Source organism: Balearica regulorum, chromosome 7 (assembly GCF_011004875.1).
Source record: "Balearica regulorum gibbericeps isolate bBalReg1 chromosome 7, bBalReg1.pri, whole genome shotgun sequence".
Taxonomy (NCBI): domain Eukaryota; kingdom Metazoa; phylum Chordata; class Aves; order Gruiformes; family Gruidae; genus Balearica; species Balearica regulorum.
Window position 1 is genome coordinate 10,763,521 of NC_046190.1, and position 15,663 is coordinate 10,779,183.

The 15,663-nt window shown below is 42.1% G+C and overlaps 2 protein-coding genes across 3 annotated transcripts in view; one reads left to right on the top strand and one right to left on the bottom strand.

Moving 5' to 3' along the window:
• Positions 1-15,663, top strand: part of GPAM (glycerol-3-phosphate acyltransferase, mitochondrial) — an 82,963-nt gene that overhangs the window by 7,476 nt on the left and 59,824 nt on the right. The window lies entirely within an intron of this gene.
• TECTB (tectorin beta) lies at positions 2,420-12,500 on the bottom strand. 2 transcript variants are annotated; one of them, XM_010301300.2, is made up of 11 exons: positions 12,326-12,500; positions 11,374-11,462; positions 9,381-9,571; positions 8,815-8,957; positions 8,664-8,736; positions 6,138-6,241; positions 5,978-6,061; positions 5,617-5,779; positions 4,064-4,133; positions 3,102-3,134; positions 2,420-2,613 (listed from the first exon to the last, which is right to left on the bottom strand). In XM_010301300.2, exons 2-11 carry the CDS (start codon positions 11,447-11,449, stop codon positions 2,561-2,563), a joined length of 990 nt encoding a protein of 329 aa, XP_010299602.1. In that variant the 5' UTR covers positions 11,450-11,462; positions 12,326-12,500; the 3' UTR covers positions 2,420-2,560. The 2 variants fall into 2 exon arrangements, with proteins under 2 accessions (XP_010299602.1, XP_075613615.1); XM_075757500.1 differs by lacking the exon at positions 3,102-3,134.

A 15,663-nucleotide genomic window follows, 5' to 3' on the forward strand; every position in this document is an offset into this window, starting at 1 on the left:
TATCTGTGTCCCCTGTAACTAATCTTCTTTTCCCTGTGTTTGCATGACCAGCCTGGAGTTGGAGTTTCAGATGCAGAGATCAAGGCAAGCATTGTCATGCCCCACCAGCTGAAAAAGATCCATCATTACAGTGCATCTGAAATGATGAAGTCTATCAAGCTTCAGCTTGTGCTAAAATCTTTTGCAATCATTGCATTTTCTGATACTGTCATCGTAGATAGTATTTAGCAGAATAAATAGTGATGAGCAATACGCAGGTTTGGAAAAATGAAGGTGAATTATAGTCTAGACTTTTTATGCAAGCTATTTAGGATGGACAACTTGTGCTTCCTTAAGGAACAGTACTTGTGGAGCTGAAACCTGTTCATATGTTACTGCCCTCTCTGGCAGATAGACCTTTTCCCAGTCACCTCTGGGATCTGTTTTTCAGTTGTGTTTTGTTTGTTTTTAAGCAATAAACCATTTCTGCACTATAGGGAGATAGTGATCCAGACTTGGATTGGTAAATAGGGATTTGCCCATCCTGCAACCACCGCTCTCTGGCTGCATGAGCCCCACTCAGTACAGTAACGCATAGGGGAGATATGGATGCCCAGAGGCTCCATCCCACCGTGGGCAGGGAGGCGGCCTGGGAATTCGCAGGCACACTTCACCGCTGCTGCAATCCTGCAAGGTTTGTTCCAAAACAACACTTATTGCATAATCAGGAAGAAAATTAATCAACGAACCAAGGAAACTCAGTTCAAGGCTTTCTGCACAAAATAGCCATGATAGGAGAGCAGTGACTGTTGCAAAGGCGAGGCAAAAGAAACAGGCTTTGGAGAAGAAGCTGGCGTGTTAATCTCATTTGGCAAGGACAAGAATTTGAAGAGGTAAAGCCACTTGGCAGGTGTTGAAACTTGGGGTGTTAGTGGGAGGAGGGAAGGGGAAAGGGAGGCAAAGCAGCAAACGGGAGAAAAAACCTGCAAGGTCATTATATCTGATCAAAATATCCTGTGGTGCACAAAACATTCAGTAGCTCTGCTCTGCTTTAGAAACTTGTACAGCTAAGAAATCCTTCGAAGTGACAGATCTAAATCTGGTCTGTGTGAATCAGACAATTCTGTCAGGAGAGTGCCCTCTGTTGTGTGTAATGGCTAAACGCATGGACAACGGACCGCTTTTCTGCAGGCTGTCGGCATGGATGCTGACTGCTATAATTTCAGCTTCTAAACAGCTTTATTTTTCTCAGTTACTTATAAATATGTATGGACTGAGGTTACACCTAGAGGAGCAAATAGAGCCCACAGTAAGGGGGAATCTGTGTGTTTGAAAACTGTGGCTGTCATGCATGCATGTTCTAGTTCTGCCTTATCTTCATAACAATGAGGTTTGAAGAAGAACAGGGAGTTTAAAATCCTTAATTTAATAGAATTATTCAGGATGTTTCCTCTCTACAAACAATAGCGAAATTCTAGAATGTGCTTATGCTGCAGTATGTACAGACACAGGTACACCCACCGTATTCATCAATGGGAAGTGTAACAGCTGAAGTCATTCTTCTCTCTTTCACATTTAGAATCCTGGAAGTGTTCATGGAAAAGGCCTAGGAAAGTTTCTGACACTTTCAGGAGGTTTTTTTTTTTTTCAATTTTGTTTAGTAATTACTGGAAGTAGGGAATGTACCATCACTCTTGCTGGGAAATTGTTTCATGTCCTGATGTTTCCTGCCCTTTAGAAAACACGGTTTCCCTTTCTAGTGATTTTCTCTTGCTGTTTAAGAGCTGTTGGTACTCAGATACAGAGGTAACACCTGGACCCTGTTGTATCTGACACCAGCTATGTCTTCATGAAGTGTAAAGCTCATTAGCTTGTTTTCCAGCCTCAGATGTGCTTAATTCGCATCCACACCATACACCTATCAGCACTGAGCCTGTCCAGTCAGCAAGACATCCTACTCGTAGGAGTATTGTACCTACTGCAGCACATGTCATACTCTACTTAACCCAATCAATGCTGACAACACTGAGAAGCAGGAAAGAAATGTTAGCTAATTAGTTCTGAGCACCTTCTAACTATTGCTACATAAAAAGCATCCTTTTCTCCCATCCTTGACATGTTAGGTTAGTTTTCATCTTGTTCAAAGGCTTCACAGACCAAGCTAAAACCTTGCAAGACCAGGCCTGGAGGGGAGTTTGGTACCACGCTGAGACTGACAGGGAAGGGAGATCCTGAAGGCAAATTTGGTGTTGAAAAAGGCTGTTTGCATATCCCTATGTTCCTTATAGAAACAAGTACTGTTGGCATCACAACTGTTTAAAAGGAAGCATTGGTAGAATACATAACGCTTGATTTATCCCTAGTTTAGAATGCCTGCAGAGACCAGGGAGAGGCAAATCTGCTTTGGGATTCTCCAGTATTCAAGGCACAGAGCTCATAGAATGTTTTATTTATCTGGTAAAATGGTGCATGAGGATTTTTTGTGACTTTCATTTTTCCTCTGTAAAATAAACATATTTAGTAAAGAAGTCCAGGTCCAAACAGGATTGGGAAAAGTTAAGAAACACAGCTGGGCTGAGTTTTATAATAAAACACCACAAAATCCAATCACGAAGAGTAGGTGGGAGATGATATCTGCAAGAGAAACACAGATTAAATGTGAGTACTTCACTGTCAGCTGCCTTTCATGTTTTCTTCCCACCGCATCAGTGCAACTGCGTGCCCCTAATGTGGCTCCGTCACCATATCAAGTTTTAACAAATAGGCTTTGAAAGGGCTTTTTCAAACCTTCTCCAAACAGAAGTGCTTTCAGACATCTCTGTTAACCCAGTGAAACATGCTTGTTCCTTGCTTTTGGGAAGAGGGTGTGAAATAAGAGAAGGTAATGTTCAGTATTGGAAGTTATTGGTATGATTTTTTTTGTCCAGAGTGAGGGATGTGCCAAAAGGAGGAAAACAAAGTGTATAATGCTCAGAAATAAAATTTGATTTTGAAATATTTCCCTTTCTGTCAAATTGCTAGATTTTTGAGCTCTTTCTTTGAGCTATGGGTTTTATGTTGACAGAGTCACTCACAATCCATATTTGGGATTGACATTTACATTCTCATACTTTGCTATTTACCTGAGAGTGTGTAAAATCTGGATAAACCTTTGTCTGTATAAAATAAGAGAAAAAGATAACATTGTGATGGCATGTTTAAAATAGGGCAAAGTGCACCAGCGTGCTTTGTAAAAGCAGAACAGATAACATTTGCCACATTTTGAAATTCTGGATATTTCTTCCTCTTGGCTTTACTGTATGAAGTTATAAAAGAATCCTCAGTTCTTGTATCTTCTAAAATTGATGGGGTTTTACTGGTGCAACATACTGAATTGTAATAATGTGGCTCTACGTCTATTTTTAATTTTAAATTGGCTTTTAGGTTGGTGTGGATGTAGCTGATAAACTAGTATAAAGGGCTTTAGTGAAAACATGATTTAGGCATTCCTTGTTTCAAAAGATGTGCTGGACGTGCAGAATTAAACCGACTCAGGGAGAAATTCCTGGTGCCTCCAGGAGGCAGCAGTTAGAGGAAAAGGGGGTGGTTTTATAATGGGGAAACCTGATGGCAGTTCAATTTCTGTATCAGGAGGGATAGGCATGAAGGTTTAACCTACCAGGGTTATGGGTATGCTGAAGTACCAACCCACAGTGTAAAGAAAAGCCTTCCTGCTGCTCCTAAACCTGACCTCTCTCCCACTCGTGCAATCTATCAGAGCTTGTCTGGGCTGTTGCTGAGGTCAAATGCAGATGAGCAGAGTTTACATTGCTAACTCGGTGTGTAAGTGGTTTGGCCATTTATCATTAATGCCAAATGGGTGCCTTTACTCACTGTGTAAATGAGGAGAGTTTCACTGAGCTCTGCTGACAGAGCCCTGAGCCTGGAGGGGACCAACTTCTGTCCAAGACTCCTGGTACCATGGGGAAAAGGGCTGTGGCAGAGAGCTTCGGCTCCCTGCTTGCTCCTACGCTGCAAGCCACGTGTAGCTCCCAACTTCATTGCTTCTCAAAGGGAGAAACGCCCCAGAAACTCAGTCACTTACTGCGTACAGAGATCTCCGCCACTAAAACACCTCCGGTTTGTTCCATGCGCTGTTTTCGTTTGTCGCATGTCTCAAGAGATCAGAGAGAAAGCCATGTATACCAAACCCATTAAAAATAATAAAACAGTCTAAACCCGATTCTTGCGTTTCCAACTGCACAAATGAAATCAATATTGCTGCATATTTTCTAGGGATTTTTTTTACCCCCTGTAATTATTGGGGTATTTTTTGTGCAGGAGGGATTTAAGAAGAGTCTTTACTGTGCATTTTCTGAGGATTTTGGCGTGCCACAGCCCTTACAGTGACTGTCAGTGTAAGTGCTCATTTCAGTTGTGAGATCCAGGAGCCCAGACGGGTGTCCGCTTGCTAACCACAGGTCCTCCTGGGCTGCCCTTTCCACCCCGCTTTAAACAAAACTCCTGTCAAGAAGGAAGGGGAGAGCTGAGCTCCATCTATTTAACCCGTGACCTCTGTGAAGGCTTCTGTTGTTGTTTATTGCTAATTATAATTGTTGGGTAGAAACAGGAAGCACCAAACCCCTTCCATATAGAGCATCTGATGTCCAGCACTAATGATGCCTGTCACAGCTGACAAGCTGTCTTGGAGGCAGTGCTCTACAGATTAAAGGTCCTTGTCCGTCCCTGACCTTTGCAGATCCCCAGCTGTGGCATTTATTTATTTTACAAACACAGTGTGGTAATTCTGGTTATGAGTTGCTTGTAAGCATAGACCCCCTTCATTTCAACCTTAAGGTTCAACCTTAATTGTAGCAGACCACCAGCTGCTTTTTTGGGTTGGAAGTGGACTCAGGGATGTTAGCCTGACTGAACAATTATCCTACACCGGAGGGGGAGGAGGGAAATCCATCCTGTGCCTGAAAGGATGATGCAGATGTACTAGTTTTGTGTTTTCTTTTAACGCTTGTCTGTGGCAGGATAAAAAGTTGAAGAAATCTTTAAAAACAAACAACAAAATCTAAGCCCAGAGTTTTTTCTTTTGCCTTTGAAACTCAGAATTTCTACCAATGCATTTTTGTCAAACCTGCAAATTTGTGCAATTTTGCACAAATCAGTGTCCCCTGCTTAATGCTGAGGCTGGGTAATAAATCTCTATCTTAATTTGGTTCCTGGACTGAGAAAGGCTTTAGAAAGAAAAGCTGGTTTCACAGGAGTGATGCTTTCTTTTCCCCAGCAAGAAATATTTGTTGCTGGAACAACAGTAAAACAGCTCTACTTTCTCCTTTTTTCCAGGCTCGTGTTTAACTGTAGCTATGTGTCAGACAGGACTGTAGTCTGGGATATTGACAAGAACTGAGTTTTTAAAGTGCTACGTTATTTCTCAATACATTTAAACAAGTTGCCCAATGTTGCATAGAGTGCGGGTGGCATGACAGGGGTTGGGGCGCACGGCTAGCCACTCAGGTTCACGCATGGCGGTGGCTCCATCTACTGAAAGCTCTGGCACTGGCTCTGCACCCGATGTGCCCTCAGGAGGGTCTCGACATCCTCTGTCTAAATTTAGCACCGTGTGATTCTCTGGGAGGGAGGCCTTACCACTGGGCAGGAGAACTTCTCACTGTCACAGACGTGGGTCTCGCAGTGCAGCCAGACCTTGGACAGCTTGGGGATGTTACGGAAGCGGAAAGCATTGAACTGGAATGTCGCCCGGCTTGTTTTCCCGTTCTCATGCACAAGGATGGAGTTGTCTGAGGCACACCTGTGTTGTGCATGGAGAAACAGTGTCAGAGCCTACATGGCTTCACTGAAACATCTCCTGAGGTTGCAGTTGGACGGATGCGTTTGCCCTGCTGTGGGCCAGCTTCTCTTTTGCCCCCTCATCCCCCAGCCCCCAGCTTTCTGTCCTGCTCAGGCCTGGGCTGGGCAGAGGTGCTCCCCTAGATCCACCAGCACCTACCCCTTGGTGATCAGAGGCCAGTGGATCTGGTAGAAGTACTCCGAGGAGGGAGTTGCCCAGCAGTTGTTGAGAACAACTTTGAACCTGGGAAGACACAAACCCCAGATTAGCAAGGAATGTCCTGATTGCCAATTTATTAATTATTACTTCCCTTGCCTACCTGTCACTTAAGCCCTTAGCTTCTACTCCAGCAAATATGTCAGAACCAATTTCTGATGTTTCAACGACGAAAGGGGCTTCTTTTATACTTGAAAACTTGGCATTCTTTGAAAGACAAAGAGAAAGACATCAAATGTTACCAGTAACATGCAAAGCAAAGGCACGTGGCAACTTCAGACAGCTCTGGAGAGATGGACTCCAAAAGTCTGGGTTCTTATTACCTGCAAGCTCCAAACTCTACACCTAATAGTAAGACTATTGCAAGCCCAAGATGGTGTTTAAAAGTCTTTTTGCTAGTGTTTGGCTCGTAATGACAATAAGTGACAGAATTTTATGCTGTTTGGGTTGTGATATGTGTTACATCGCAGCATGGGTGGGAAGCAAGCTTGCTGCTGCTTCTGGTACGCCGGAGCTGGTGGGAGTGCGAGACTGGAGATGACTGTATGGAACGGGAATGGGGTTGGGGGATGGCCACGTGTGGGGGAAAAGGGAGGAAGACAAGCAGAAATCATGTGCCCATATGTAAAGGTTCAGCTCTCTGTGATTTATACTTGTAGTGGCTAGCATGGTGAGAGCTGAGGGGGCATGAGTGTGCAGAAAGAGCTCTGCCAGCTATAGTCATTCATTCACTAAAAAGCCAGCCAGCTCGAAGCAGTGCAGTGTTTCGTTACAAATACACTGAAGTATCTACTTTAAATCCCACTGCTTTTTATTGCATAAGATCATAACAAAGCTAGCCCCAGAACTGCACAAAGAGTAACATGTTTAGTCATAGCATTGGTTTACTTAGTTAAATCTACACAGCAGGATTCAGGCCCTGGAGCTGCTGGAGTGTCTTTCCCTGATGTGCTTGCTCAGTTCCCTGGGACTGATTTTCTTATGTACCTTTCCTCGCCTGCACAGCGAGGTGGCTGTGAGGCACTACAGTATTCCCACCGCAACATCTGATAGATTGGCTGCACTGAAGTTAGGGCTCAAGGCTGTATTTAGATTAGTGATCCACGGCTGTTAACTGCCCTGAGAAATTCTCATTTAACCAAAGATTTCTCCCAAAGGAGAGAACTTGCAGAAGTACTGTCACAAAACTCTTATCTTATCCTTGTGCTAAAATGAGTTGAACCTGGTATAGTGCTTCTTTTTCCACACTCTATTGCTCTCCATTGTTTTAGGGTACTATCTTGGTTTTCTTCACTTCTTGTTTTTCTTCACTGAGACTGAAGTGTTTCCACTGGGATACACTGCAGCTTGGGTGCTGCTTCTGGATGAGGAAATGGGCACATGAAGCACCTGGAAGTATGGCCCACCTGAGGCAGAGGGCTGTGTCAGGCAGCAACAGAAATGAATAGCAAGGCAAAATAAATCTTTTATTTCCTTTTTTCCAGGAAAAAAAAATCACTGAAATTAACCTTTTCTCCCCAGTGAAAATGTGAACAAAATAACAAAGGAGCTTTCTGAGCTTGTTTTGTACTTGTGTTCTGTGGGAAAATGTATCAGTAACAGTTCAGCAACTCTCTCCTTGACTCCTGGGAGCCCCATGGCCACAAGAACAAAACAATCATTTGGCAAAAACCCCCAAAAGTACCAGAGATCCATTGCTCACTGTCCATCATTTGTTTTTGCAGCCATTCTGTCAGGAGTTGACAGGAGCCATGTGGTACCTCCTGGGACCTTGGCAGTATATACTACCAGTGTGCCATATATCAGAAGAAAAGACCACGTGGGCTTTCACGTGGCACCCAAGGCCTGACAAAACATTTAGTCATCAATCGGTGCCCAAAATGCAGGGTGTGGGGGGAGAGACTTCCATCAGCCTACCTTGTGGTAAATACTCCCTCCACCTGGCCTATAAATTTAACGCAGTATGTTACTAGTTCTGCTTTTTCTAGCTGTACTGAAATAGAGAAGCTGTTTTGGTGCTTTTGACTGTGCTTTGGTGGAAAAAAGATTCCAGGATCAGGAGCTGGCTGCTCCAGCAGCACAGTAGAGCTGTGGGGAGGACAGGGATGTTTCAAAAGATCGACCTGATATCCAGGGACAATATTTTGTTGGAAACAAAATTCCAGCATGACGTAAAGATCTCTGGGAAACATAAAATATCTGTCAGGTGAGAGGACCAGGAAGCAAACTGCAGGAGAAATGCGTGGAGCTTTGCTGTATCTATAGAGACTATGTGATAGCAGCGGTGCCTGTAGATGCATGCTGCTCTTTGGTGGGACTAGAAACAAGTTTTGCTTTTTCTTATAAAACCTGTCAGCATGTTAGAATTGTACCTCTCAGCAGAAAAATCTACCTGATTTGCAGGGGTTAAAAGAACAGCTGACATGTATCTGCTCTGTTCAGTGTAAGTACATCCCTGTTAATCAGTAGAAACAAGGACACCTGCAACCCCCACTGTAATTATCTGGTCCAGCCTAGTGATGTGCTCCATGACACATAGAAGTCAGGAGCAGCAGGCCTTTTTTCCCAGCTCTTAGGCTGAAGCCTGTGGAAAGTGAAGGCAAGAAGCTGGGCAGCAAAGAGCACTTACAGAGTAGAAGTTGAGGGACAACTGACTTTCAAATGAGCCAGAGCTTCCATTCTTCACATGGATGGTGGCCACCCTGGGGACATAACAAAAGTTTCTGTGTGAGACGTGGTGCTGAAAACAATGTGAGGTGCACTCCCAGAAGAGGACATACCTTTGGTCGAAGGCAGCCTGGTTCACCAGGTAGTTGGCATTGTACGTGCAGGTGAATGAGTAATTCACAGGCTGGCTCTTCACAATTACTGAGGAGTCATTGGAGACGATGGAGTTGTAGAAGTGATAAACAGGGTTCTTGAACTGTGGATGGCGAGACAGAGAAATGTAGGCAGTACTGAGTCTTCGAGGTATCAGGAACAACTTCCTGCTTTGAAACATCTATCTAGTGACATAACACCATCTCCAAGGAAATGTGGGTTTGTAGCTCTTTATATGCTGTGCTGCCTATATATATGCCTTACTATACATATATGTTCTGTGTAATACAGGTGCAAATGGGTGACTAACACACAGACTAATATCAGTAAGCCTACGAGTATTTTGCCTGTAGATGCAAAGCATGGCTATTTGATTCTTCCTTCTCCCTGATACTGGTGTTTGCCTTTGCCTCCTCTTTCCATCAGTACTAAAAGACCACTCCAAGCTGAAGCAAACAGGACTCTCTCAAGCGAGTCCAGTTGATTTCTGAGTCCAGCTCATAAGTGTTGACCTTGATAGTCTTACCTCTGACTGCGTCCCACAGTATGATTTGTTTTTAGGTGACAGATCTGGGATTGTGAACTGGTAATATCCCGAATCGTGGATCCCATTGTAGCAAACGCCTCCGAGTGCCAGCTGATTAACCTCCCATCCGTAGGGACACTCCGGAATTTTGGTAATGATGGTTTTAGGATAGCAGTACACCAGAATTACATCTGAAAGGAAAATAATACACCTAGAGTGATATTGAGTGGTGTTTTTCTTTCAAAGACGCGGGTCTGCACACCTACTTTCCATTGGGATTAAACTTCTGCGAGCAGGGGTTTGTGCTAGAAGGTTCCCTAACGTGAGCAGCTTTTGCTACACAAAACTGACCTTTGGGTTGTCCTCTTTGGAAGAGTTTGGCCTTTGCCTTCTAATCAATGCAGAACTTCATGTAATTTTTTTATCTTTCTGGAATAGCTGATTGAGGAGCAGAGACACTGCTGAGAAACCTGAAGTGAAAAATTGCTGCACTGAAATCTGTCAGGTGATGCTGCAGAGCTGGCTTCTGTAACACCACTGACTCTGTAAAAATAACGTGGGGAAGTTTTTGTTAAGCTTCGGCAGATGTGCACCTTTTTGTAACGGTGTTAGATCTAGGCCACGGTACATATTCTGCCCTTTCTGTCTTTGCACTGGCATTGCAGTGCCAGCACAAACTGAATTTTTAGAATTCTCAAGTTAAAAGCTAAGATCTAAAAATGAACCTAAAAGCCTAGTGCTGTTAAATGGCAACAATAAATGAACTGAAAAGTCTAGCCCTGTTAACAGTGATGGTTAATTGTAGTGCAATATGTTTCCAAACATGGTGATTGCTAATCACCCATGAATATTGAACACCATAACTTACAGACTGATTGCTTCGTGATAGCAGAATTGGACATTTTTCAAAGAGGATCAGGCAGTGTGAATTTGAATATCTGATGGGAATTTCAAGGGCAAATATTGACTAACCATGAGTGACCTGAAAATGGAGAAAGACTTTCAATTACTACAGTCAGAAAAAATCATTCCCTACCTGGAATTATTCAATTATTTCTTTTAAAGCCCTTGACACTCTCATTTTTATGATAAAAGCCTGATTTTGCAGCCTTACCATGTCTGCAGAAGGTTAGGGAATACTCAGGGAAAGTCAAATAGGGACCTTAACAACTCATTTCTTTCTGGTCACAAACCTTCAGCACATGCAGGCTGATTCTGCTTGTGGTGATGGTCAGATTTGTGTCTCCGGCGACTTTACAGCTATGAAAATTCCTGCAGTTCAGGGAACTGCTTGTGCAAAAGAAGGTATTAAAATAAATGGCTAGAGGGCCAAATACTTAAGATATACCATGAAATTACTGGCAGTAGACTGACAAGTCATGCACATACAAATAAAACACTCTATATTGAGGCATATTCCAATGCATTTCTAAAGCACATTTCTTAATTGTAGTGAATTCTACATTACAGATCTGTCTGGCACCAAATCATTTGAGTTTCTAGGCAGAAATCAGCATGCAATTAGGGCCTTAGCATCAGTGATTTTTGTTTTTTCCTGTTTAATATAGTAATGTGGTTCAGGAGTTCAGCCCAGCACATTCATTCACCGCTAGTCATCTGATTGCAGTCAGTGGGACTAAAGCCCAACTTGGGCAGCAAAGATCCGCTGCATCTAGCCTGCGCTACTGCAGAGAATTTCTAATCGTTGTTGTTTTCTTTGCCATTTTATGCCTGAATGCTGCTTGTGCTTAACTTTATTGCACTATGATTATTGCCCAGTTAAGCATATGCCTAATTCTCTGTGGGGCTAGGACTTCAGTGGTATTTGCTTTACTGTGCTAGCTGAAAGCAGATCAATAAAAGAAATGTAAGGATTAGCTCTCCAGAGTCCACTTTAACTTTCTGAAGAAAAACCTTTCTACTTTCAAATAGAAAAAAAACTTTTGGCAGCTTAATTACAAGAGAAGATCATAGGAGACTTAAGTTATTTTACCTGCTTTATTTGGATTGCAAGGCCCTGCAAGAGCTTGAGCCAAGATGACCAGCAGATAAATAGTAAGAGTCACCATTTCTTGCAATGATCTGAGGACACAGGGAATAAAAGCTGAAATAGTCCTTAAAATTGGAAGTAAAAAAAATGCATTGGCTGCAGTCCCAAAACTGTAGCTACTGTTAAACATGTTCTTCTTGCAGAGAAACAAATAACTTTACTGATATTCTGTCACCCAACTTAATTGCATCTACAGGATAAATATTTCCAAGACTTATTATCACTGGGTCACTACTGTGACAGTTTTACTATTTCAGTTTAGTGGTGGCTTTGAATTATTAGAGTCTAAACCTAAAGTGTTAGTATAACCAAATGAAACTGAAACAATGGGATCTGAAAAAAGAGGGAATAGAAATTACTAGAAGAAATATGATGCAATAACATACATATTGTGCTTTTAAATTTAATGCTGAAACTATTCTCTGTGTTGATGGCTATCCTGATGTATATAATCTTAACTTCATGTAGCTCAGTTTTGGTAAATTATGCATTTTCTCCTTTACTGCTAACTGTTGCATTTTCAGGAAAACCTACATAGCAGTAATTTACATTTCCAGTTCGGGCCTCAAACCTGCAAGCTGTTTCCCACAGGGAGAAGCATGTACAGCCTGTGGGTTTGGGACTGGAGTTCTCATGTTTTCCCTTTGTAGATACTCTACAGTGTCTGCCCTCATATACACATCACTGAGCAGACTGTCATAAGTAACAAATATCATTTAGGTAAAGAAAAAAAAATTCCTGGTTAAGCATTTCCAATAAAAAGAATAAATTTCAACATTTTCCCTCAGCCTCTATTCAAAAATATATATTTATAAAAGGCTTATACAGTACAGTTCAGTGACAATTCCTTCTAATTATAATCTACATTCTACAGAAAATTAAGTATAATACCTACGAGACAGGAAGAGGCTAAGTATTTCAGATTTTCATTCTGATCTTATTCCAATAGCTGCGCTGTCGGCTCTTCCCAAGATGTCCTCTTTCAAATGAACCCAGCTGGCGTTATCTTCGCTTTATATAAGCAATCTTGTAAAAGGAGCCCATCTCTGGTTAAATCTCAACCCGCCGGTATTGTCCAGTGTGGGAGAAAAAAAAAAGTGTTATAGAAAAGCAGTTCTCTTCCCTTAGATGGGACTGTATTGCTGCTATTTGATTTTTAAAAAAATTTTTCTATGGTGGCTTTTTACAGATCTTAAAAATAATTGAAGAGAAACCTGCTGAAGGTATATAACCGGTGGAAAATTTTTGTTTTACAAGTTAATTAGGGAAATGTAGAATTTCTGCACAGGTGAAACAGCCACCTTCTAGAATTCAGTGAAAATGTATTTATAGGGATTTACAGGAATTAGATGTCTGTCTTGAATGGCCTCTTGACAATGTAAAGTGGACAAAAGTAATTTCCACAGATGATATACCACCTTTGGGGTTGTTTTATTTCCTTACTTTTTCTAAAAGTTCACAGGCATGTAATCTGAGTTTAGGTAGGATCTTCCATAAGCATAAGTATCATGCCTTATAATTATAATGCATAATACTATGTCTGTATAAGACTGTGTAATATACATTAAATATTACACTGTAGAATTTGTAAAATTGACCATTTCAAAGAAAACTGAAACAAATTTGCTCTTTGTGTGACCATCAGTCATGTGGTTGCTATATGACAGTCTTAGTCAGCAGGTAAAATTTTCTGGTGACCTATTACATCCTGTTTGTGTTAGTTTTTAGTGACAGACCCAGAAAAAGGACTTAGGTAAGCTACTGCTATTTTACATGCCTGCATAAAAAACGTGGGCCATAAACAGCCTTGCCATGTAAGCTGGCATGACCTCAACTTTGGGCACATGTGTATCCACCCAGATCCAAGTGCTGTTGAGTTACATATGCTCTGATGTCTGCCTTGAGCCACAAAACACAGAGGATCTCACTGACCTTGCCTGTGGGACCCAGTCCTGGGGGGTTCCTCAGGGATGAATTTGGTGTCTCCTATGGGGTTATCCCAGTGGACAGAGCCTCATTCTGCCCCATCCATGTCAGGGGTGTGGTGAGGGTCTGCCTTCTCTCGAGCAACTTTTGGCATATGGGGTTATGCAGTAGTAAGGCTGGTCCAGTTGTCTTTAGTCTGGAGTTTTTGAGGGAGGAGGGAGTGGGATGGAAGAGCACAGTGGCCCTGACCTTAACCTGAGATGCTGGGCAATGAGTTTGCAGCTCTCCTGTGGGTGCTGCTGTGGGTGAGATTTATGGTCCCACCTTCAGGAGAACATTCACTGTTCTAAATCCAGACTATAAGGAGTGCCTCAAGCCAGATGACATTAGTGAAGCATGGCCATGACTACACTGTGCTTTGTAAGGGATGCTAGCTCTCACCCAGCAATGATGCTGTGATGGTGAATCTACAATGATATGAAAATGTTTATAAATAATTAGGGTTACTTCTGCTTCTTGCAAACTGATCCAAAGTTCTAAAGAAAGGTTAAAAAGCCTGTAAAGTTATGGGTTTAGTTTAAATAATAAACGTGAAGCTAGACCTGAAGCTTCATAAGGATTTCAGTACAGAGCACGTAATGTTAAATAGGCTGCTCCTGCTATTCTCATGAGCCAAATCCTGCAAGCCATCACATTCTGATTTAAATGAGATTACTTAAAGATGTACACATGGATAAAATCCATTGGTCGGGGTTTGTTGTTATTTTAATTGAATTAAAGAATAATCCACTGAACAAGAACCAAAGCTCATAAGTGATTTGGTGTGACCTAACTAGGGATTATCCTCATCAGAAATCCTAAAATAAGGAAGATTTAACTCCAGGTGTCTGTTTTATATCCTCATCCCAAATCCTTCTGCAGGCGCTGAAGCCCAAATTTGATTTCCAAAGCCCAACTCTGACTGAATAGAGACTGTGTAAACATTCACTTATTTTTGTCTTTCTGTGTATGTGAGCGTGTATTTGGTCTGGAATGTGAAACTGGGGACTGATGGGACATTATGAGCCACCCTGTTGTCAAGTATATACAGCCCGGAAACAAGGGGAGGGTTTGCAGGAGAAGACTTGTGAGTTCGGGCATGAGAAAGGCCTCATGACCTTGTACAAACCAATTCTTCAAGCTCAAGGGATCAGATTCAGCCCTGGGGTTGGACTTGGTCTCTCAGGTCTGCCCACACAGGGCTGATTTGGAGCATAAGATATTTAGCTAACCTTGATTAGGCATAGTGTAAGTAAGTGCATTGCTAAAAATGATGTAAGTGGTCAACCGTGCCATAACATTAACAAAGCACTTGAAACACAGATTAGCTTTGTTCTGATGATTTTTGGCAAATAACATAATTAAATAATCATTGGTGTAAGGCTACAGGTTTCAGTGGAATTACTCCAAGATGGATCTAGTCCCATAATATTTGAAAGAAAATAAATCTCTCACTATCTTCTCACAGAAAAGTAATCCCCATGTACATAATACCCCTTTTAGGTGAAAGGTAGAAAACAGAATGAAATCCATGAAACAAATTTGGCAAAAGTGCCAGCTGGTGTATAGTAGTTTGCATTTGCATAAGAAACAAGCACAAAATGTACCTAAGCCAACCAGCATTTGATACCTGCTCTGATCAAAGGTGAAGGCGTGGGGAAGGGTTAGGTTTCTCTCAGTAATTGCACACAGAGAAAAAGGAAAGCCATTAAATTGCAAAGCAGACCATTGAGGTTTGTTGCATTTCCCTGACTCTTTCCAAACCCATTGAATAATCTCAGCAATCTAAGTATCTGTAAAGATTTCGACAAAGAGTAAATGAAGGCCTCATTGTGAATCTCACCTACAAGGGCAGCTTGTCTCTCCAGCTTTGTTCCTTGCATTGTGATGGAAAGCTGTACGAATACCTACTGTCTGGTTCTTACATGAAGAAAACCAGGTTCTGCTGTTTGAATCTGCAAATGGATATTGTGACTTAGAATTTTCATTGTTTTGGGTAAGACAATAAGCCTGAAGAGCCCGTTAGTTCTATGGAAGGACTTTATGAGGTAATGAGGGTCAATGGAGACAGCTAGCTGATTCTAGGAGGAGTGAATCTGGTGACACTCACCTAGATTGATGATGGTGTTTCCAACCACACTCCAAAACCTGGCATACTCAGTTTTGTCTGAGATAAGGAGTGTATTTATCCCACAGGCATGGAGACATCCATGCTAGGTCTGGAAGCGTGGTAACTGCATTTATATTGGGCCTGATCTGAGTTAATGG